Source organism: Panthera leo, chromosome D3, assembly GCF_018350215.1.
Source record: "Panthera leo isolate Ple1 chromosome D3, P.leo_Ple1_pat1.1, whole genome shotgun sequence".
NCBI lineage: Eukaryota > Metazoa > Chordata > Mammalia > Carnivora > Felidae > Panthera > Panthera leo.
Genome location: NC_056690.1, coordinates 17,574,124 through 17,595,526, shown reverse-complemented (window position 1 = coordinate 17,595,526; position 21,403 = coordinate 17,574,124). Strand labels below are relative to the sequence as shown.

Genomic DNA, 21,403 nt, shown 5'->3' with positions numbered 1-21,403 from the left:
TTCTCTTCTAGAAAAATACCTCCGGCGGCTTCTTTGGGAGTGCCGGACCCTTCAGGGTGAGAGAGAGTTCAAAGACAGGGTGGAGTCTGGGGGGTATTGGCTGAAGCTGGAAAGGGGGTGGGAGAGACCAGGGACAGACAGGAGGGAAGGTGGCGGGCCAGGGGCAGTGGGGGCAGAGTTAGTGAGAAGTGGAGGGTTGTCTGCCCCGCCCCCTGACGCTCTGGAACAAGTGTGACACCCAAGGTGTTCCGGGCACTTTGGTGGGGGAGGGGTGCCCACCCTGGGCCGGGGCAGCTCACCCTGGAAAAGGCAGAATTGTGCGTTAGGGGAAACGTGCGTTTACTTGCCCTTTGGGAGCGATGAGAAAAATCGTGTGGGGGACTCGATATCGTGGAGCTGGGGACACAGAGGCTGAAGGACTTGGGGGGCAAGCGTCCCTCTGGGGTCTTGTCACCCTGTCCTCCTGAGCAGGGAGCAGGTCTCCACGTCCCCCCACCCCCACTGGAGGACACTGTGACCGCAGAGGGCTCCCCTTGGCGGCTCTCTGGCTCTCTCCAAGGCGCAGAATTGAAGTCTGGGGATGACAGGTGCTTGAAGCAGCCACCAGGCGGCACCCGCCACCGGCTCTTGGAGCTCTCGAAAGCCGGGAGCTTCCCAGAGGACAAAGGAGCAGCAGGGATTGCTGGGCCAGGAGCGCTGCGAACCCGGGAGGGTGCTGGTGAGTGTTTAACCTCCAGCCCCTTGGGTGGATTTGTATCCCAGCCATGATTTGCGATGCTTGCCAATTTCCTTGGTGTAAATACCCCCTTGGCTGATTTGGAGCAACCAACTATGTATATAGTAAATGGTACCATAAATGCAAATAATCTCAAGAACATAGAAGAGTAGAATGTAGTAAAATAACTAGGAAGTGGTGAGGTTTGAGTACTGGAGGACCTTGGGTTTTTGTTGTGTTTTGTGTTTATTTATTTTTGAGTGAGAACGTGAAGGGGGAAGGGGCAGAGAGAGAGGGAGACGGAGAAGCCCAAGCAGGCTCGCGCCGTCAGCACAGAGCCCGATGCGGGGCTAGAGCTCACACACTGTGAGACCGTGAGCGGAGCCAAAATCAAGAGTCGGACACTTAACCGACTGAGCCACCCAGGCGCCCCGGGCCTTGGTTTTTTATAATTTAACTTATTAAACAACTGGCTTACAAAATTCTGAAACTCTAACAGTTGGCCCTCGGAGACTGCTATAGGCTGGCTCCTACGTCCCACTGTGCCCTCCTCCTGCCCGGACCTCCCCTTGGCCTTGACCATCACCACCTGAATCACCCCAACCATCTATTCAGCAAATATATTCTGAGCACAGAACATCTGCAGTATCTCCGTGAGTCCCCTCAAACAGCCTGGGAAGGAGGAACTCGTATTCTCATTTTACAGAAGAGGAAACTGAGGCTCAGACAGGCAAAGTCACCTGTCTCAGGTCACCCATAGGATCTGGGACCGGAACTCAAGCCTGAATCCGAAAGCCACGTTCCTACCACAGTGCTATGCTATTCTTGAGGTCGCCATGGGGTTCTGGGGGAATGCCATGCCCCGAGCTCTCACCCCTGCTGACCTGTCCTGGTGCCTGGAAGTCCCCATCAGTCACCCTTGTGGCTCCTGGCTGCCGAGGGAAGGCGCTGGTACTTGGGAGGGTGACAAGCCCGAAGCCAGCTCTCTCCTTGCAGACAGCAGGACACAGCCATGCTGGGGTCTAAGACAAAGAGAGGTGGCCAGGGACATCGACTGGGCAGTCAGTGCACGTGCACCCCATGCAAACTTGTCACCTGCATGACCTACCAGACCTCACAACCACCCCATGATGTGGGTACAATTATTATCCCATTTTACTGCTGGGAACACACAATTATTATCCCATTTTACTGCTGGGGAAACTAAGGCTCAGAAAGCTGGATCACTTGCTCTGGCAGGTTGCTCTGCTAAGAAAGCAGACTGTACTGACTTCAGCTCTGGCGGTGGGGAAGGAAGGAGGGTAGACGGGAAATCAGGAAATGGGGGTGGGGGGGTCAGCCTTGCGGGGGTTCTTCTGGAAGCTGATCTGGGCAGAGGCTCGTCAAGCTTGCCCTCTATATCCCTCCCCATGTGCCGCTCTGCTGAGCCACATAACTCGAATGTCAGGGTATGTCCACTCGGTGCTATGTCCCCGGGGATGCCGTGTGGTTAAGACATGGGATGCCCACTGGGGCTCATGGCCTGGAGGGAGTAAGAGATTTGTCAAATGGTCGCCCAGAAAACGATAAGATTGTGGCTGGGCCCGGAGCCCAAAGGTGGCGGCGGGGGTGGGGGTGGGGTTGCTGGGCATGTGCGATGTAGCCAGACTTTGGGGGTGGGGTGGAAAGGAGTCAGGAAATGGTATGAGGCTGGAAAGGTGCAGAGTTGTGGAGGGTGGGTGCAGGGAGGAGAATGTTCCAGCCACTGAGGACAGCGTAGAGAACAGGGTGGGGACATTGGGAGAATGGACGAGGCCGGGGTGGTGGGAAGGAGCCAGAATGGCTTCAGGGAGGAGGGCGAGGCTGTGCGAGGATGGGGGAGGCCTGGGCCGGAGAAGGGGTGCGAGAAGGTGAGGAATCGAGGGATAACTGGGAAGGAGGAAGGGGAGGAGTCGGTGATGGATTGGCAGGATGAGGAGGAGAGAGGGAAGGAAGTGAAATCTCGTTTGCTACTTGGGTATCATCCATGGAAGAAGCAGGTCGGGCGGTGGGTTGGGCTTCCGCCACGTCGCGTCTGCAGGGTCTGGTCAACCTCCAGGCGGAGGTGTCCAGAAGGCTCCTGGAAAACAGGCTCAACGTCACTGACCATCAGGGAAATGCAAATGGAAGCCGCCCGAGATGTCACTTTGTGCCACCGGAAGGACTAAAACTGAAGACCGACAATACCAAGTGCTGACGAGGACGCAGAGAAGCCAGAACGCTCCCGCGTCGCTCCCGCAAATGCACCAGGGCACAGCCGCTTTGCACAGCAGTGTGGCGGTTTCTTACAACGTTGGGCACATATTCACCAGTTGGCATATTTGCACCAAGTGGCGCATCCAGGCAACTTTGCAATCCCTTTCCTAGGTATTTCTGCAAGAGAATGAAGCCATATGTGCCTACAAAGACCTGTAGATAACACTTTTGGCAGCTTTATTATTAATAACCCCAAGGCTGGAAACAATCCAAAGATCCACCATCTGGTGAATGGATACGTGGATGATAGGACACCACTCAGACTAAAAGGGCGCAGACGGTTGACTGATGCACAATGTGGATGAATCTCAAACACACGCAGGTTTAAAGGGGCCAGACACAAAGGGCTGTTTGTCTGTTTCGCGGCTTCAACAACAGGCAGGGCAAGAACAGGCCAAACTGAGCTATAGCGGCGGAAATCAGATCGGTGGTTACCCTTGCCGGGGAGGAGGAGGCTGGAAGGAGCTGGAAGGAGGGGCTGGAAGGAGCCTTCCGGGATGATGGGAACATGCCTGATCTTGGTCTGCGTGGTGGTCACACGAGATTGTCACTTCCCGAAGCCCCCCACCCAGCTGTTCTCTCCTGACTGGTGCATTTCACAGTGTGGAAAGTGCGTCTCGAGTGCAAGCCAACGAATGAGCGGGCAGGTGCGTTCGTGAGTCCGGCTGGGCACGCCTGCGGGTCCGCTCGGGTGAAGGAGCGTGCGTGAGGGTCGAGGGCTTGGAAATCTGGCCCCGGGAGGCGGGAGGAGGCCACAGCTCCTGGGGCTGTCCCACCCATGCCCTGCGTAGATGCAACCCTTCTTTCCTTCAGTGGCTGCTCCTGTGCCCAGACACCATCCATGACTCCCTAGTACCCAAGTACAAAAAACGTGTCCAGTCTTGTCACTTGCTGGGCATTGACCTAAATGCGTCGTGGTCTGGACGGACTGGACTCCTCACTCCTCACACATGCCTCCTGCCTCTCATCCGTCACCCCCTTCCACTACCTCTCTCTGAGGTCAGCTCCCCCAGGCCCCGAGCCCTTTCTGAGCTCCGAGCGGATCCAGCCATGCCTCTGGTCTCCCTGTTGGCTCGTTCCTCCTCCTTCTGGTTCTTTGCCCCGAGCCCGGCTGACCAACAGATAACTCCAGTGTGTTCTCCTCCACTCCGGGCCTCGATCTCTCCATCTGTAAAATGGGTGTCCGTGTGTCTGCTCATGCCACCGTCATGCCATTCCACTGTTCACTCACCTGTTCCTTCCACTCGGGTGAGCCGCCCGAGGCAGGGTCTTGTGCATCTGTTAACCTTAACAATGGCACTAGAAGCTCACCCCTGTGTGCCCGTCAGGAGTTTACTCTGTGCTAAATTGGTCGCCTGTGTTTTCTCATTTCATCCTCGCCTTGTGAGACGGGTCCTCTTTGTAACTCCATTTTACAGATGAACACACTGAGGGTTCAGAGAGGTTGAATGACTTGCCTGAGGCCACACAGATCTGGGACTTGCTGGGGGGCAGGGGGACACCAGCCACCAAAGGCTGGCTTCTTGAGGAAGGGCTGGATATTCCCCCAAATCCCCAGGGCTCAAAGCCACACCCTCGGCCCGACTGTCCCTCCGCCACACAGAGCAGAGTCCTCCCCGGAGGCTGTTCTGTGCCCACGCCAGCCCACGGTGGAGGGCGGGAGGTGCTGGGAGGCGGCCGTTGGGCTCTGCCCATCCTTGGTGCCCACGTAGTGCCAGGGGTGATGCCAGAGAGTACTGTAGGGCAGAGGTATTCCCTAATTCAACCACCCCAGACTCAACTCTGTGAGACCTTGGGCCTGCCAGCACCCTCTCGGGTCCCAATTTTCCCTTCTGTAGAATGGGAGTATCTACACTAGCTCCTGCTGGAGGGACAACACCACCACGGGGCAGGCAGCAGAACTGGGAGGAGCCGACAGGGAGGATATGGTGGGCAGCCAGGGCACCCACCAGGCAGGGTGGGATGGCAGCTTGGGAGCCAGCGAAAGCCTGGAGGCAGGGCTGCGAGAAGGTCCTCCTGGAGGTGGGACCTGAAGCCATGGGGGGAATAAGAGAGTGTGGTCCTCGCCCAACGGGGCTCCTCTTAGTAACGGCCGGTGTTCTCAGTCCCCACAGAGGGGGCACGCTTCCGTCCCCCGGGGCAGAAAACGTCATGACAAACAGCCTGTGGCTCTTGCATTTCCCCATAGGTAGCCCCGCCCTCACAGGTAGCCCCGCCCCATAGGTAGCCCCGCCCCATAGGTAGCCCCGCCCCGTAGGTAGCACCGCCCCCATAGGTAGCCCCGCCCTCACAGGTAGCCCCGCCCCATAGATAGCCCCGCCCCATAGATAGCCCCACCCCATATGTAGCACCGCCCCCATATGTAGTCCTACCTCCATAGGTAGTCCCGTCCCCCATAAGTGGCCCCGCCTCCATAGGAGCCCCGCCCCCATAGGTAGCCCCGCCCCATAGATAGCCCCACCCCCATATGTAGTCCCGCCCCCATAGGTAGCCCCGCCCTCATAGGAGGCCCGTTCCATAGGTAGCCCCGCCCCATAGGTAGCCCCGCCCCCATAGGAGCCCCGCCCCCATAGGTAGCCCTGCTGTGCCCAGAGACACTTCACTAAAGTTGAAACCGCAGCCGCGTGCGAGGCGGTGTGTGGATTCAAGGTCCTAAGGTGGTTGGCCTCGAGGACAGGTGTGCTGCGTGCCTCTCTGGGTGGCCCTAACGGCGGGGCTTCAGCCTCAGCCTCTGCTCCTGTGCTCCCTGCACACGCGGTCCCGGGCCACGGGATGCCGCAGGCTTGCGGGGCAGGGACTGCGACTCTGCGTCTAGAACGGTCCCGGCACCAAGCAGGTGACTGGGCGGTGTCCGTGGAATATTCCAACAGCTGGGAGTAGGCATGAAAGCGTTTTGGAAGGACAACACGGAACAATGCCCGTCCTGGAATGTTACGTGGACTCTGAGCCTCAGTTTCCTCCCCTGTGAAATGGGATGATCACAGTGTCGCCCCGCGGGGGTGTTGGGGGAGGGGTGAAGGAGCCGAGGCCGGAAGAGAGTAAGTGCGTGCCCGATAAATCACAGCTGTTGGGATCATTGATGTGGGAAGGAGACGGGAAGGCAGTACACCATGCTGTTGAGCGGTTCACTGCCCAGCGGGCGTTAAGTAAGTTTCATTTGCTTCTTTCGACCTCTGTCTTCCTCGTGTTTCTCAACAAACAGAATAAAACCATAAGTGCCAGGGGATCGGGGGTCCCCAACCTCCCTGGCTGGTGAGTAAACCGTCGTCCTAGACTTCCTGCTGTGCTCACGGGAAGGCTGTGAGCCAGTGGTCTTCACCTGGGGGTGACACTGCCCTCCAGGAGACATTGCCACGTCTGCGAATATTTTTGGTTGTACCCCTGGCATCCAGTAGGTGGTCGGGGTGGCTGCTAACCACCCTGCAGTGCACAGGGCAGCCTCCCCCTCCCCCCCCCCCCATGGGGGGGAAGTGTCTGGTCCAAGAGGTCAAGGGTGCCGAGGTGAAGAAGCCCTGCTATCCTCACTCGGCAGTGAGAGACCCACAGAGCTCCCCTTCCCAGAGGTTCTCAGGGACCCAGATGGGCTTCTGCGTGCCAGGGGAGGCTGGTGGCCGGAAGGCTGTAGCCATAGCTGCCGGGGGGAGGCTGGAGAGCCGCATGCCCATGCCCGAGGTGGGCAAAACGAGAATGCCCTCTCTGGGCCTCATGACAGACCAGAGCGCCAAAGTGGCACTGACACAGTCCCCTTTCCGAGGCACACGAACCCTGCCAGGGGAGTCATGGGCACAGGGAACCACACTCCCCTCCAGTCTCAGCGTTGGTTCCAAGCTGCTCCCCACTCCCTTGGGTTCATTCTTTCCAGAGACCCTGCTGTCCAGGCTCTGGGCCCCCAGGAGGGACAGGCTTCAAGCGATTTCCTACAGAGTTTCAGCGGTGCCTCAGCAAATCACCGGGTGCAAATGAACACGCAGGACAATATTCTCCCTCTTCCTGCCTTCTGGCCCCATGAGCCTTCTTGCTCTTTCTTCTTCACGTGCTCCTGCCTCAGGCCCTTTGCACTTGCTGTTTCCTGTATCCGATGTTGTCTTCCCAGATGTCTGCCCGGCTGCCCTTGACTCACCCTTTTGGCCTCAGCTTGCTGTCCCCTCTTCTGAGAGGTCTTCTCTGCAGCCCAGACCTTGGGTCTCCTTTCCCACAACCCCCTTTTCCGGTCCAGCACTGATAACCATCTGGAGCGAGGTGGAGATAATGAATTTTGTTGTGCAAGGGCGGGGCCCCTGTTCCTCATGTTCCCTCTCCCCTCGTCACTGTGCCTGGCGCACAGTAGAGGTTCAGGGAGCATTTACTGAATGAACTAACGAGCAAGGGAGGCTGTGCACGGGCGTGGGAGGGAGGCAGAGCAGTGACGGAATTAACAAAAGCCGTCAGCACGGGGCGGGCGGAGACCAAGGGAACCTTAGGTGTAAGGCTTGGAGTCCGGCAGACCTGGTTCGAATCCCGGCTCCCCTGCTTACCAGTTGCAGGGTGGTGGACACCCCGCTAACCTCCGGGAGCCTCAGCTTCCACGCCTGCGAAATGGGGAGAGGAGTCCTTGCTGATCCTAAGGCCACGGGAGAGGCCACGACCGTGCGCGTGGCTGGCACACCGGAGGCGCCTGGTTACTGCCCATCTGGGGAGAGATGGTCCCTGGCTTCCGGGCAGACACGGACCACCTGAGCGGCACCGCGGGGGCCTCCGCGGCCCGAACCTCAAAGCTCCGCCCCTGCGGTTTGGGGCGCAAACCCCCGCCCTGCTGAGCTCTCTGTCTTTTGGCCTAAAATTAGCTCACAAATTCCTTGGCTGCCTGGCCGGTGCTTCCAACCGACAATTCAAACCAGATGTTTCCAGCTGTCGGGGCCCATCCCCCCCCCCCCCCCCCCCCCCCCCCCCGGCCCGCGCCCGCGTGTGTCCCTGCTCGAGGAGGTCTGAATTAACCCCCGGGGAGAGCAGCCCGCTGGCCACACTCAGGAGCCCTGGCTGCGTGGCGGATGCAGGGGTGTGGAGGGGAGCCCCAGGCCCGCAGGCACACCCCCTTCAGGGATGGGGGCGCCCCCTGACGACTGACCTGCTGGCGGGTGACGGCCACCGGGCCTAATTGCTCTGCCCCTTTCCATCCGGTAGCATTATGGAGTGCCTGCTGTATGCCAGGCTTCTGTGTTCGCTGCTGTCCAGATGGTGAGACAAGCATTCTCAGCCCCAGGTATCGCTTGGTTGCTGATATTATTATTATTATTATTATTAGCATATTTGTTTAATGCCAGGTGCCAAGGTTCATTGATTTCTCATGATAACCCAGGGGTGTGGGGGTTATTATTACTCCCATTTTACAAGATGAGGAAATCGAGGCCCAGGGCGGTGGAGTAACCTAGCCCAAGGGCCCCCAGCTCCAAAGGAACAGAACCCAGAGGTCCCCGAAGGGCAGGTAGTCTTGGCTCCTCCTGGGTGGGTTTGACTTCTCTGTTGTCACCCCCCATGTGGCCCTTTTCCATGTGGAGGGTGGGTCTGGATGTCATGGAAGGACCAGAGCGAGGATGTCCCTGGGCCCAGCAGGCAGCTGGAACCCCCCACAAGCCAAGTTTCTGTCCCAGCTGAGTCAGGAGCTGGTGGTCAGGGTGGAAGGAACCACGGGGAGGCTGGGAATCTGTGTGGCTTTTGTGAGGGCCTCATACAGAGCCCCTTCTCCCCAGAGATGGGACCCAGAGCCATCTCTTGGTCAGAGTCCTGGAGAGAAAGAGTGTGTGTGTGTGTGTGTGTGTGTGTGTGTGTGTGTGTGTGTCTGTTGGGGGTGGGAAAAGAGGAGAAAGCCTTGACACAAGGAGAGATGTGGTGGAGGGTTTGCCCTTACAGGGACCCATGATTGACCTTCTTCACCTACAGTAAAAGCCCAGATCCCTGCCAACGCCCACAGAGGCCCTGCACGGTCTGGCCCCGGTGCCCTCTAACCTCCCACTGTCCCCTCACTCACTCTGTTCCAACCACGCCAGATACTTCTTTTCCTCTCCTTGAAAATGCCAGGCTCCCCCTACCGCAGGACCTTTGCACCTGCTCTTCTCGCTGCCTGGAATGCTCTTCCTCTGATCATCTCTCTCACTCACTCTCTCACAGCCTTCAGGGCTTCGCTGGAATGTCCCTTTTTCCCTGGCCTTTTCCTGACTTATATATCACTAAGTTGTCACTTTAACCATCTTCCTTGTTCCACTAGAATATAAGCTCCGTCAGGACAGGGATTTTTACCTTTGTTGTTCTCTGCTGTAGCCCCAGAGCTTAGAAAGCACCTGGCATGTAGTATGTGCTCAGTAAGTACTGAGAGAGAGACAGAGAGAGAGAGAGAGAGAGGGAGAAAGAAAGAAAAGAGAAGAAGGAATTTAGGGAGGGAAGAGGAGACAGAAGGTCTTGGTGTAAAGTGAGCGGGCAGAAAGAAAGCAGGAGAAATGTGGGGTGAGGGACTGGGTGTTTGGGTGACTTATGGCCCCCCGAAGTTCAGCCCCAAGCCCTCCCCACTTCTCGCTCTCGGCCAGCAGCCCTCTGCTCAAAGTCAGGCACCCCACCCCCTTCCCAACAGGGCTGCAAAGGAATTCAGAAGCACCATCTGATTCCGTCCCACGATGGGGTAGCGGGTGGGGCGGGGGCAGTGGAGACCGCGGGGGGGGGGGGGGGGCACGACGTGCCCGAGGGCACCCAGTGGGCAGGGCCAGATGGGGAGGGTGAGGCCAGGTCTGCGGTGTTTACATTCCTGCCCTCCCAGATGGCTTCCGTGCGGGGCTAGCGAGGCGCTCCTTGCACCGGCCGGGCCCGCGGGGAATGTAAATGTTTACAAGGCAGCGCGCAGCTGGCCGGGCCACCAGAGCCACGGGAAGCCAGAGATCCTACCGGCTCCTGTGCCCCCCTCCAAAAAAAGAGGGCGATGCAGCGTTCCTTTTTTTTTTCCAGAAAACTTTTCATCGAGTCATAACCTACGTAAAACACACGAATCTCAAGGGTGCATGTTGATTCCTCCCTACGCACGCGCCCGTGTAACCGCCACCCAGGTCTAGATAGCATACGCTTCCAGCCCTAGAAGGTTCCTTTGTGCCTCTTTCCGGCCAACACCACCACCACCCCCCGCCAAGGTAACTGCTCCTCTGACTTCCGTTCCCCTTAGCTTAGTTTTGCATTTGTTCTAGAACTTCGTGTAAATGGCATCACCCAGCGTGTGTTCTCCCGGGCCCAGTTCTTTCGCTGGGCGTGTTGATGGGACTTATCCACGCCGTATGCCCCCGGCCTCTTCCTTTCGCTGCTGAGAAGCGCTCTCCTGCATCGAGGTACCAGTCTGTTCACCCGTTTTTCTGTTGGTGGACATTGGGGCTGCTTCCAGTGTTTTCTGCCCTGGTAGATTAACGCGGTCATGGATATTTTTGTCTCTGTGTGGATGTGTGTTTTTATTTCTCTTGGGTAGATACCTACGAAGGAGGTTGCTGGACCATCCGGGAAGTGGACGGCTAACTTTGTGGGAGCTGCCAGACCGTTTTCCAAAGTGGCTGTGCTGTTTTGCTCTCCCGTCCATCGTGGGTGAGCGTCCAGGTGTTTGCTGGCGACGACAAGTGAATGCAAACGCGTGGAAAATTTGCTTAGGATCACTGAGCGACAGAGCTTGGAGGAGCCTCCGCTGACCCCCCCTGATGCAGGAAGGGAAACCGAGGCTCGGGGCCACGCAGTGTGTGAGGAGCAGAGCCAGGAGCTAACGCAGGTTCCCTAATGTCCAAGCTTTTAACTACCCCAGGGTCTTAGCGGATCAACGCGCTGTCTTGTTTTCCCGGAAGAGGCCTCATGCCGAGCCCTTTCCTACCTCAGGGCCTTTGCGCCTGCTGTTCCCTTGGTCCGGGAGCTCTTCCTCCTGCTCCTCGAGTGCCTAGTGTCTCTTATCCTGCAGGCCTCCGTTCAGAAACATCTTCAGACAGGCTGTCCCTGACCATGGTTGCTGACATAACTGCCCAGGCACCTGCCCCCCGCCCCCGCTCACTTCGAAGCTATCTTTTATCCTTTTTATCTCCTTGACAGCATTTCGCAGTGTTGGATTATCTTCCCGATTTGCCACTTGACTTGTTTCTCATCCGTGTCCCCTACTAGGAGCTCCCTGAGGCCGGGCCCTGGTCTGCCTTGTTCCCGGACAGGACCTGCTGCATAGCAAAATAACGTCATTGTACAGCCCCTCCCTGGGCCTCCGTTTCCACATCTGTGACATGCACAGATTGGGCTAAAGTCATTCAGCCGGTGGACGGCATTTATGGAGCCCCTGCCGTGTCCAGGCGCTGGTAGAGCGGGGATGCCTTAACAGAAAGGCTCTGATCCTGGACCCGAGAAGCTGACAGTCTAGAGTCATATGTCGAGAGACCACGAGAGCCCGGCGTGCTCGAGCCCTCTGAACGGGGAGCCCGGTGGGAGCACGGAGGAGGCTGCTGACATCCCTCTCCAGGTGGGGTCGGGGAGGGCTTCCTGGAGGTGGCGATGACTGAGCGATGATGTGCAGGGGAGCAGGGACGGCGGCGCAAAGCTGGCCGTTTCTGGCTCATCGACAGCACAGATCCTGTTGACAGGTGCTCGGTACACAGCTGGGGAGCAAGTGAAACTCTCGAGTTTATAGGTGGGGAAACTGAGGCCTGGGGGGGGTTCACAGCACACCTAGAGCTCTGGCCTGCCCATTCTGCCTCCTTGGAGCACCCCCCCCCCGGCCAGGAGGCCACTCCATGGGTGTCCCTCTGAAGGCCAGGACGACGCTGTGATGGGGCCACAGCCCAGGCCTCTCCAGCCACATAAAAGGCTTGGGATATTTTTGCCAGGAGGGCAGGTCCCAGTGGCCTGAGGGCCGTGTAATTAGAGGCGGCACCGAACCCACCAGAGGCCAGAGCTGGGGACTGCGGTGGGCCGGGCTGCCCCAGGCTCAACCGGGGAGGACCTTGGCCGAGCCGCCGCGGGGCGTGGGGGGGTCCCCTCCCCTTCTCCGCCTCCTCGGCCACGGCTGTTCAGCGGGGCGGGCGCACAGCTGGTAATTGTACAGGGGGCACCGGGCGGGGTCTCGGAATTGCTTCAAGGCCGGGATTATAGGTTGCAAGCGAGCGGCCTGGCCTGCTCCGTGCCCCAGGCCTGCCCGCTCACCTCGGAGCCATGGCAGTGCGGGCCCTGGGGGTCAGCTGGGCCGGGCCCCACAACAGGCCCTGGGGCTGGAGAGTGAAGAATGTGAGACCTTCCGGTAGATGAAGACTGGCTGGGGCAAAGTCTCGGAGCACGAGGTTGTCAAACCCTGGGAGTGCAGGAGTGGAGGTCAGAATGCTCATTCGCACAGCGACAAGCATTTATGGAGCGCCTACTGTGTGCCAGGCGCTGTCCTAGATGCTGGCGTTACGGAAGTGCACAAAACAGACCTGGCTCATCTACTCTGTTTGGTTGAAGTGTAATTATTTATTTTGAAAGAGAGGGAGAGAGAGAGAGAGAGAAGGAACCAGTGGGGGAGGGCCAGAGAGAGAACGGACCGAGGATCTGAAGCGGGCTCTGTGCCGACAGCAGAGAGCCCCATGCAGGGCTTGAACTCACAAGCTGTGAGATCATGAGCTGAGCTAAAGTCAGACGCTTTAATGGACTAAGCCACCCAGGCGCCCCATGGCTCATCTATTCTTAAAGGATAATAACCTTCCGGAACCGCTCTGAAGGTGCTGGTTTCCAACTACCTCGGGGCCTTTGCACGTGCTGTTCTTGCTGCTGGGGATCCTCCTGCCTCCTTGCCTTCCTAAATACCTCCTCCTCATCTCCATGAGCAACTCTGCTATTAGCTCCTCATGGAGGGCCCCAGGAGCTCTGGGACCAGACTAGCCCCCTACAATGCCAGAACTGCCCCAGCCCAGCTCTTAGCCCAGTTTGCAGTTAGATACTCATTTGTTTGTTTACTTGTTTATTTCAGGTCTCCCTTCTACGCTGTGAGCTCTGTGCCCGTGTTTGCTCATCACTGTCTCCCAGAGCCTGACACCGGCTGGGTGTAAAGTAAACGTCAAGAGATATTTGTAGAACGAACGAAGGGCGGAGTGTGAGAGCATCGGGACCTCAGCGTTGGCAGCCTCGTGGCAGAGATCTGGCCCAAGCCCATTTAGCTGCAGCCCAGAGAGGGGCAGCGATTTGCCCAGCCCCCCACAGTTGGTGAGACACAGGGAGGGGCTGGCGAAGAAACAAGGGCTCTGATCTCCACACGCCGTTGGAGCTAGGTCACGCTGCTGTGAACCTCAGTTTCCACATCTGTCAAATGGGATGTGCTTATCCATCCACCTCTCCCCCAGGCACTTACGGAGCCTGCTGGGCTTGAGGCACAGCGGTGGGCTCCATGGAGGGGAGGGACGCCCGGTACTTTGGAGGGTGGCTGACTCAACTTTGCAGGAAGCAAGTAATAACATTCGCTCTCAGTGTGGGAGGCAGAATGAGGCCCCTCCCCCAGAGATGTCCACATCCCGAGCCCTGGAACCTACAGATGGGAATGTGTCACCCGGCATGGCAAAGGGCTTTGCGGATGGGATTAGGTTAAGGACAGGAGGTGGGGAGGTCATCCTGGGCTATCTGGGTGAGCCCAATGTCATCCCAAGGGTCCTTGAAATTGGGAGAGCGGTTTGGAAGAGAGCCAGGGGGATGTAGTGTGAGAACCTAGCCCATGGCAGCTGGCCTTGAAGACAGAGAAAGAGCCCATAAGCAGGGGAACTCAGGCGGCTTCTAGATCCCTACCCCGAACCCTCCGGGATGAACGGAGCCCCGCCGACACCGTGCTTTTCACCCGGTGAGACCCCGTTTCTGACTTCTGGCTGCCAGTACCGTGAACAACAGATGTGTGCTGTTTAAGCCTCTAAAGTTTGTGGTCATTTGCTATGGCGGCTGTAGGAAACTCATATGCTTGGCATCTAAGCAATGCTCGTTCCTGCCCTCCAGCTCCTCTGACTTTTCCCAGAAGCCTTGTGAGCAGCGGACATTCTCTGTCCTCAGTTTCCAGATGACGAAACAGAGGCGGAGGTAGAATTTGAACCCAGGTCCGTCTGCCTGTGGGTCCGGGCTCTGCCATTCTGGTACCAAAGCAGGAGCACAGAACAGGACCCTGACTTAGGCGGGGGCATCCGGGCCATCCGACCTGGAGTCAGGTCCTGTTTGGGCTGGTTGCACCCCTGCCTCTTGATGTCTCGGGGTCAGATTCCCTGCAGCCCTCAGGCTTTGCCGGCAGGGGCTCCTCCCCGGGGTAGCGGGCCCTGGGATGCCCCCTGGTCATCTTGAAGGTGGGTGCCCCTGCTGCATCACGTCTGTGGGCGGCCACTTGCGCCTGGGGGCATGTGCATCTATGAGTGTCCACTGGCGGGCAGTCATCCGTTTCCTTGGGACGCAAGGTTTGGGGGTGACCCCAAGAGATAATGGGATCTTCTCTGGGGTTTTTTCCAAACAACTGCTCTCCCCCGTTTTGGAGGTGAGTAGGGATTGCGGGGACCATCAGAAGAGGTGATAGTAATCTAGAGTCCTGGTCCCTAAAGGGTGGACAGGAATTGTCAACTCATGCACTCCTCCTGTCCCATACCTTCTGTGGCTCCCTACTGCCTCCTGGATGAGTGACGCTTTAACCTGGCTCTTGCTGACTTCGACCCTCATTACCTGCACCTCCCTTTTCTCTGCCTCACGCTCCAGCCTGATCTAATTACGGTGCGGCTTTCCAGTCACTGTGCCTTTATCCATGCTGGTCCTCCTGCCAGGATGCCTCTCCGGGGTCTCTTGTTCAGACTGGCTGCTGTCCTCCTGGACGACTTCCCGCCTCTTTCTCTCAGGGCAACTCTCCCTGCCCTGGGGTTCCCCGAGCTCTTGGCCTGACCTCTCTCCTTCTACAGATCCCTTTTCCATTTTGTGTAAAAGTAATTCGCATATGCGTCCTTCTCCCTGGACTTCTCCAGAGGGCTGGGTTGTGTGGGATTTCCCTCTGAGACCTGATGGGCAACGTGCCTGGCACATGTTCAGCAAGCACTTTGTGAATGAATGAATGAATGAATGAATGGGTACGTGAATAAATGGATGCAAGGGCCACTGACCCACCGGGGTCCTCAGGTCAGCCAGAGATCCCAGTTGCAGGGTCTGCTATTGACTTGCCTCAGTTTCCTGGTTGAGCCACTTGAATACACCCTGCCTCACTTTTCCCACCTGTGAAATGGGGTCCCGATTCCTTCTCCAGCTACTCCATTTGGGGTATTGTGTGTGTGTGTTTAATGTTTATTTTTGAGAGAAAGCGAGACAGAGCGTGAGGCAGGGAGGGGCAGAGAGAGAGGGAGACACAGAATCCGAAACAGGCTCCAGGCTCCAAGCTGTCAGCACAGAGCCCGACGCGGGGCTCGAACTCACGGACTGCGAGATCATGACCTGAGCCGAAGTCAGACGCTTAACCAACTGAGCCACCCAGGCGCCCCTCCATTTGGGGTACTGGAAGGCCACAGATCTTCGAAGTGGGAGCCAGAGGGAGCCCAGGAAGCTTCCCGCCCACCCTGGCAAATAAGGAAACTGAGGCCTGGAGAAGGGAAGAGCCCAACCAGGGCCAGCCAGTGGGTGCCAGAACTCGGCTCCCTGCTGCAGACCTGGACCCTCCATCAGGCCTCCGCTCGGGCTCTCCCTTAAACACACTCTGCTCCCACCCTGCACCCCGAGCCTCGGAAAACCTGAGTCACAGCTGGACTCGAGGACCAGGACGGGGAATTTTCCTCCTCGCTTCCAGGGGCCCCTGAACCTCCCTGACCTCGTCCCCTTTGGAAGGGAGGCAGGCCCCCAGCCCGCTGTTCTGGGGGAGCGCTGCAGGCCAGCCCTGTGTGTCCGTCTGTCCGCCCCGGGGGGCCGGTCCTGGGGACCTACCCCCCCCACCCCCCCCACCCCCGAGTCAAGGAGGAAATGCCCCATCTGGGGCTCCCCAGAGCTGGAGGGGCGCCTGGGGGAGTGCAAGCTGTGAGCGAGGGGGGACCGTGTGGGGCCAGCGCAGCCCCGCCCCTCCCCTGTCCCCACCCCAAAGCCGCCTAATGGAATCAAGCTGGCCCCGCGGCCGCGGGGCGGGAGGAAGGAGGCGGGGGCAGGGGGCGGGCGGCGCCGGGCCCGGAGCAGCGGCGGCAGCTGGCACTCCCCGACGCTCCACCTGGCGGGAGCACCCAGGCCTGCGTGCGCGGAGGGACGGGTGAGTCCCCGCGTCCCCTCGGTCCGGGAGCCTGGCGGTGGCCGGGGGTTCGGGGACGCGAGTGCCGGCGCGAGCACTTTGGGGCGCGTCTCTAAGTCCGCGTGCCTTCGGAGGGTGCGTTGGAGGCCGCGCGCCCGCGGGACCTGCGCGACGGGCTGGCGTGGCGGAACGCGGGTGCGCCGTCGCGGTGTCCCGCGGGCGCTGCCGGGCCGGCGGGGCTGCGTGTGTGCGGTTGTGGCCTCCCCGCGGGGGATGTGTTCTCCACCAGTGGGCGCGGGGGCGGGCGGCCCAGGGTCCGCGGCGGGTTCGTGCGGACCGGCCTGTCCCGTCTGTGGGGGAGCCAGCGCGTGCCCGGGGGCTGGGTATGCGCTCTCGGGGCCGGACGCGCGGCCCGGCGTGGGGCTGTCGTGCGCCCTGTGTGCATCCGCGCCGGGGAGGGGGGGCGGGGGGGGGGCGTGCAAACTTTCTGGGGTGTCTGGGCGTATGCGTGTCCCCGTTGCCGTGCGTGTGCGTTGTAGTGTGTGTGTGTCTGCGTTGTGCGTCCGTATCTTGTGTGTCCGCGCTGCTGCTGCTGCTCTGTGTGCCTGTGTCTTTTGAGCCTCAGGACTCCCCTTCCCTGTCCCGGCCTCCCTTCCAAGGGACCCGAGCCCCTGTCCTCGGCTGCCCCGGGGCCTGGGGCGGGGGCGCCTAGCGATTCAGCCAGACCCCTCCCCCAACAGCCGCTAATTGAAGCCAGGTTTTTGTGGGCTGCCCCTCCCCCTCTGGCCACGAGTCTCTGGGTGGGGGTGGGGCAGTGACTCGCCTCCCAGCCTCAGGTACCCAGGCCCTAGGGGGGGATTTGCAGCACCCGCGTATGCCCCAGGCACATTTAAGGCCGCGAGCCCCAGTGAGATTGGCGCTGGAGGAGGCCCTGCTCCAAGCTGGGGGTCCTGCTGGGGGTCCTGCACCACCATGCGGCCCCCACTAATTAATTGATAACCTACTCCTCCTCTGGCACTGCCGTGGACAATAGACCCGAGAGGTGGCCCTTATCCCCATCATACAGATGGGGACACCGAGGCTCACAGAGGTGACATGCCCCACTCCGGGACACATAGCTGGGCAGTGAGCGGCCTCCTCTGGGGTGTTCGGACCCGCTTCCCTTCAGGGCTCTGCCTCAACTGGTTGTGTGATCCTGGGCAGGCCATTCCCAGCCTCGGGGGCGAATTTCCTCTTGGGTAAAATGACAGGGGTTGGCCTGACGCCAGCTCCCAATGGCCGGGAGCTGAGTTTCCGAGCCCCGGAAAAAAATGAGGACTCAGGAGGCTAGGCTCACTTCTCCCAGAAAGGAGGTGGGGACGGCAGGCGGGCAGAGTGATCACTTCAGAGCTGTCCAGGCCACGGTTCCCACTCTATAGAGGGGAAACTGAGGCCCAGAGAGGGCAGGGGCTCGTCGGATAGTGTCACACCTTGCCTTTGAGGCCTGACCGGCTTCCCACCCCGCCTGCACCTTTCCGGGGGAGCCAGGGTGTGGGGTGTGGGGGACCCGAGAGTCGGGGTCTCGGCCTTTAACGGCCAGTGATAGCCTGTGTGGCCTCTTATTCTCTGTCCCTGACCCCAAGGTTCTGCGGGGGAGGGGAGCCCTTCCCTCTATCCAGCTGTGTGTGTGTGTGTGTGTGTGTGCGTGTGTGTGTGTGTGTGTGCGCGCGCGCGCGCGCGCGTGCCTGCACGCGCATGCGCCCTGGATTCCTGGGTGGCCAGAGCTGAGATTTCACTCAACAGGGTAAAAAAGTTGATCATTTCCTCGGCGGGGGAGGGGGGGCAGTGAGCCAGTTTACACATCAGGTAAGGAAATCATTTTTAATCATTTGCCTGCTTGGAGGATGCCGCCGCTAGTCCTGGGCTCTGCTGGGGTCCAAACGTGGCTGCTCTGGAGCCCGCCCTTTCCCGGGTGCTCTGTGCCAGCTGCCTTCTCCACGTTATCTCACCCGGTCCTTAGGGCCTGTGGTCACCTCCCCGCCGCCTGCCCACTGTACAGACGGGGAAAGTGAAGCCCGGAGGGATCGGACCACAGCGCTCGACCAGGTGGAGCCAGGGTTCCAGCCGCTTCGCTGGCGGCAGGCCCTCCCAGGACAGCCCCCTGGGCACCCCCCGGGGGTAGTAGTCGTGGTGAGAAGCTTCGGCCGCCACCACGAAAGGTCTCTCTCAGGCAGGGAGGTGACTGGTGGACAGAGACCCCAGAGATCAAAGGTGTCCGTGGGGACCTTTGCTAACAAGTGCGCGGGGCGGGGGGTGCTGGGTCCGCCCGTGTTGCAGTGGACAAGTAGTGTCTCCCAGGGTGCCGGCTCGTTTCTGGGCCGGCCCCGGGCACATACGAGTGTGTGGTGTGTGTGTGAGTGTGTGTGAGTGTGTGTAGTCTGAGTCACACAGAGGAAGGTTAACACCCCGGCTCTGACACTCCCCTCTGTGTGTCCCTGGGCAAGTCACTGTCGCCTGGGCCAGTCAGGCAGAGCCGGCAGGTGTTGGCCCCCAGGGCTGAACCCTAGAATGGCTCTGGGGCGGGGCCCCCGGCAAAGGGGGCGGGGCTTCCCCCCCCCCCCCACCGCCCCCCAGTGGAAGCCCAGGGTCATCAGCTCATTATTCAAAACGAACCCCTGAACAGATTTGCCTCTTTTTATGCCCCGGAATTATCTTTTTTGTTTTCTTTTGTTTTGTTTTTGGCCACCGCAGGCAGTTTGTCCAAATTTATGTCGGTACAATTAATTTCCACTAACGATGCTTAATGGGGAGGCTTCGGGTCGTTAGGAAGAAGCCTCTCAAAGGCCTCACTCCCCTCACCCCCGCACTTAATCCGGCACCCCTCAAGCGATTTCCAGAGCAGGACTTGGGGACCGGGCACTCGAGGGGATACGCAGTCGAGGTGCTGGGAACCTGACCTCCTCCTCCAGGCCAGGACCTTGCTCCGTGACCAGGGGCCTGCCCCTCGCCGTCTCTGGGCCCCTGTTCCCCATCTCAATCCCTTGAGACAGGGTGGCAGACAGGGCTTCCTAAGGCTTTTCTTCGAGCTTCTAGCCCCACCCAGTGCCAGGGGCCTGGGCCCTCTGTTGGGTCAGGAGGGGTTCTCGGGGCAGCCCATGAGGGGGCTGCAGAAAGGGGCTCCTGGGTTTGTCTGAGTGCCTAGCCCTCCTCGGGCTGGCTGGGAGAGTCCGTGTTTCAGGAGCTGGTCTCCTCTGTAAACCTAGGCCGTGCAGAATTTATTGGTCAGCCAGGCTATCTGGGCCGGATGGGGTCTGGGGGTTCATCTTGGGAGCAGTCTTGCCACAGGGGAGGAGGGAGGTGCGGGGTTCATCTGGTTCCCGTTTACGGGTGGCCATAGGACTGGGGCTCCCGCAGTCTCCAGCTTTGTCTCTGGCACAAGAGGTCCCGCCGCCCCCTCCCGGGCCTCCACGCCCTGCTTTGTGCCTTGAGGTGAGGGCCAGCCGTGTTCTTGGCATCCAGACCCTCTGCTGAGCTCAGGGAGTCTGGAAGCTTCACGGGACCCCAGAGTCACTGGGGGCTGCTGGGGAGGGTTCCCCAAAAGAAGAAGGGCTCACTCCCTCAGGGACTCTGTTTCTTACTTACTCAGCCTTACCATCATTTCTCCCTCCGTGCCTGGATCCGAACCCCTGCCCTCTCCTGGCAATGACTTAACCCCTCTGAGCCTCAGTTTTTCACACCGGCAAAATGGGAGTAATAATAATAGTACTTCTCCCATCGGGTGGTTCTCGGGAGTCAATGAAGTTCTGTGTCAGAAACTTAAAATAGGACCTGGCACATGGCAGGCAGTGGAAGGGGAAGTTATTATTCATTCGGCCCGGTCGGTCAAGAGACATTTATGGAGCACTTACTGTGTACCAGACATGGTGTGAAACCCTGAGGGTGCCCAGATAAGTAAGATTCGGTCCCCGCCCTCCAGGACCTCAGAGTGGAGTGGGGTGACTCACCAGGGGTCCCTCTGGGATCTCAGAGTGAAGGAGGGGGCGGGCATGTCCCCCACGTATGGGCGGACGGGGTCCATTGTGTGGCGGGCAGGGGAAGCGGCCTTCTGGAACACGTGCTGTTTCCTGCGCCTGGCCGCGGTCCCCGAGACCCCGGCGTTCCACCCTGACCTGTCTCCCGCCTCGCTTCCCCGCAGGTCCTGGACAACATGGTTTCCGCCGTGGTCCCCAGGCTGCTCGTGTCTCTGCTGCTTCTCCTCAGGGCCCTGCCCGCGGTGGCCTACTCCGTGCCCCTGCAGACCGCCTTCCTGGAGGACACAGGGGGCAGCGGGGAGGCCGAGGGCTCATCGGCCTCCTCCCCGAGCCTCCCGCCCCCCCGGACCCCGGCCCTCAGCCCCACGTCGCTGGGGCCCCGGCCCACGCCCCTGGCGGGCCCCAGGCCCCCCACCAACTTCCTGGACGGGATCGTGGACTTCTTCCGCCAGTACGTGATGCTCATCGCCGTGGTGGGCTCCCTGGTGTTCCTGCTGATGTTCATCGTCTGCGCCGCCCTCATCACCCGCCAGAAGCACAAGGCCTCGGCCTACTACCCGTCGTCTTTCCCCAAGAAGAAGTACGTGGACCAGAGTGACCGGGCCGGGGGCCCCCGCGCCTTCAGCGAGGTCCCCGACCGGGCTCCCGACGGCCGGTCCGAGGAAGCCCTGGATTCCTCCCAGCAGCTCCAGGCTGACATCCTTGCCGCCACCCAGAACCTCAAGTCCCCCGCCAGAGCTGCCCCGGGCGGTGGAGACGGAACCAGGATGGAGGGCAAGTCGGAGGAAGACGAGAGCGGCAGCCGGGAGGGGGGCCAGGAAGCCCAGGGACGTGGGGTCCCGGGGGAGAAAGCCGAGGTGCCAGATGAGCCATGCGCGGTGGGGGCGGAGGAGGCTCTGGAGGCCGGCCAAGGCCAAGGCGAGTCAGAAGCGGCTCCTTCATCAGCCCAGGAAGCCAGAGGACCCGCTGGTCCCCCCGAGGGCCCCTGTGCTTGCGGCATCGCCCCCAAGGTCTAACAGGCCTCTGGGGCTGCTGGCCTTGACTGTCGGACCCCTAGTGGTCACCTCCATGGATGTGGGAAGGCCCTTGACCCTTTCCGCTCCCTGACACCCTCTCCTCAGCGCCCCCCCTCCCGCCGCAAATCCCAGTGCGTCCCAACCCTGCAGTGGGCAGAGGTGCTGGTCTCCGGCCTAC

The 21,403-nt window shown here is 60.0% G+C and overlaps 1 protein-coding gene across 11 annotated transcripts; it reads left to right on the top strand.

The window, feature by feature from the left end:
• The first annotated feature begins 115 nt into the window (after positions 1-115).
• Positions 116-21,340, top strand: TMEM119 (transmembrane protein 119). Of its 11 annotated transcripts, none has more exons than XM_042909560.1 (6): positions 116-718; positions 8,150-8,228; positions 10,192-10,329; positions 10,464-10,576; positions 12,960-13,192; positions 20,374-21,340. In XM_042909560.1, exon 6 carries the CDS (start codon positions 20,386-20,388, stop codon positions 21,223-21,225), a length of 840 nt encoding a protein of 279 aa, XP_042765494.1. In that variant the 5' UTR covers positions 116-718; positions 8,150-8,228; positions 10,192-10,329; positions 10,464-10,576; positions 12,960-13,192; positions 20,374-20,385; the 3' UTR covers positions 21,226-21,340. The 11 variants fall into 11 exon arrangements, 9 of the variants coding, with proteins under 9 accessions (XP_042765494.1, XP_042765497.1, XP_042765491.1 ...); XM_042909563.1 differs by lacking the exon at positions 10,192-10,329 and adding an exon at positions 9,959-10,137; XM_042909557.1 differs by having other exon boundaries at positions 9,959-10,329.
• Positions 21,341-21,403: the final 63 nt, after the last annotated feature.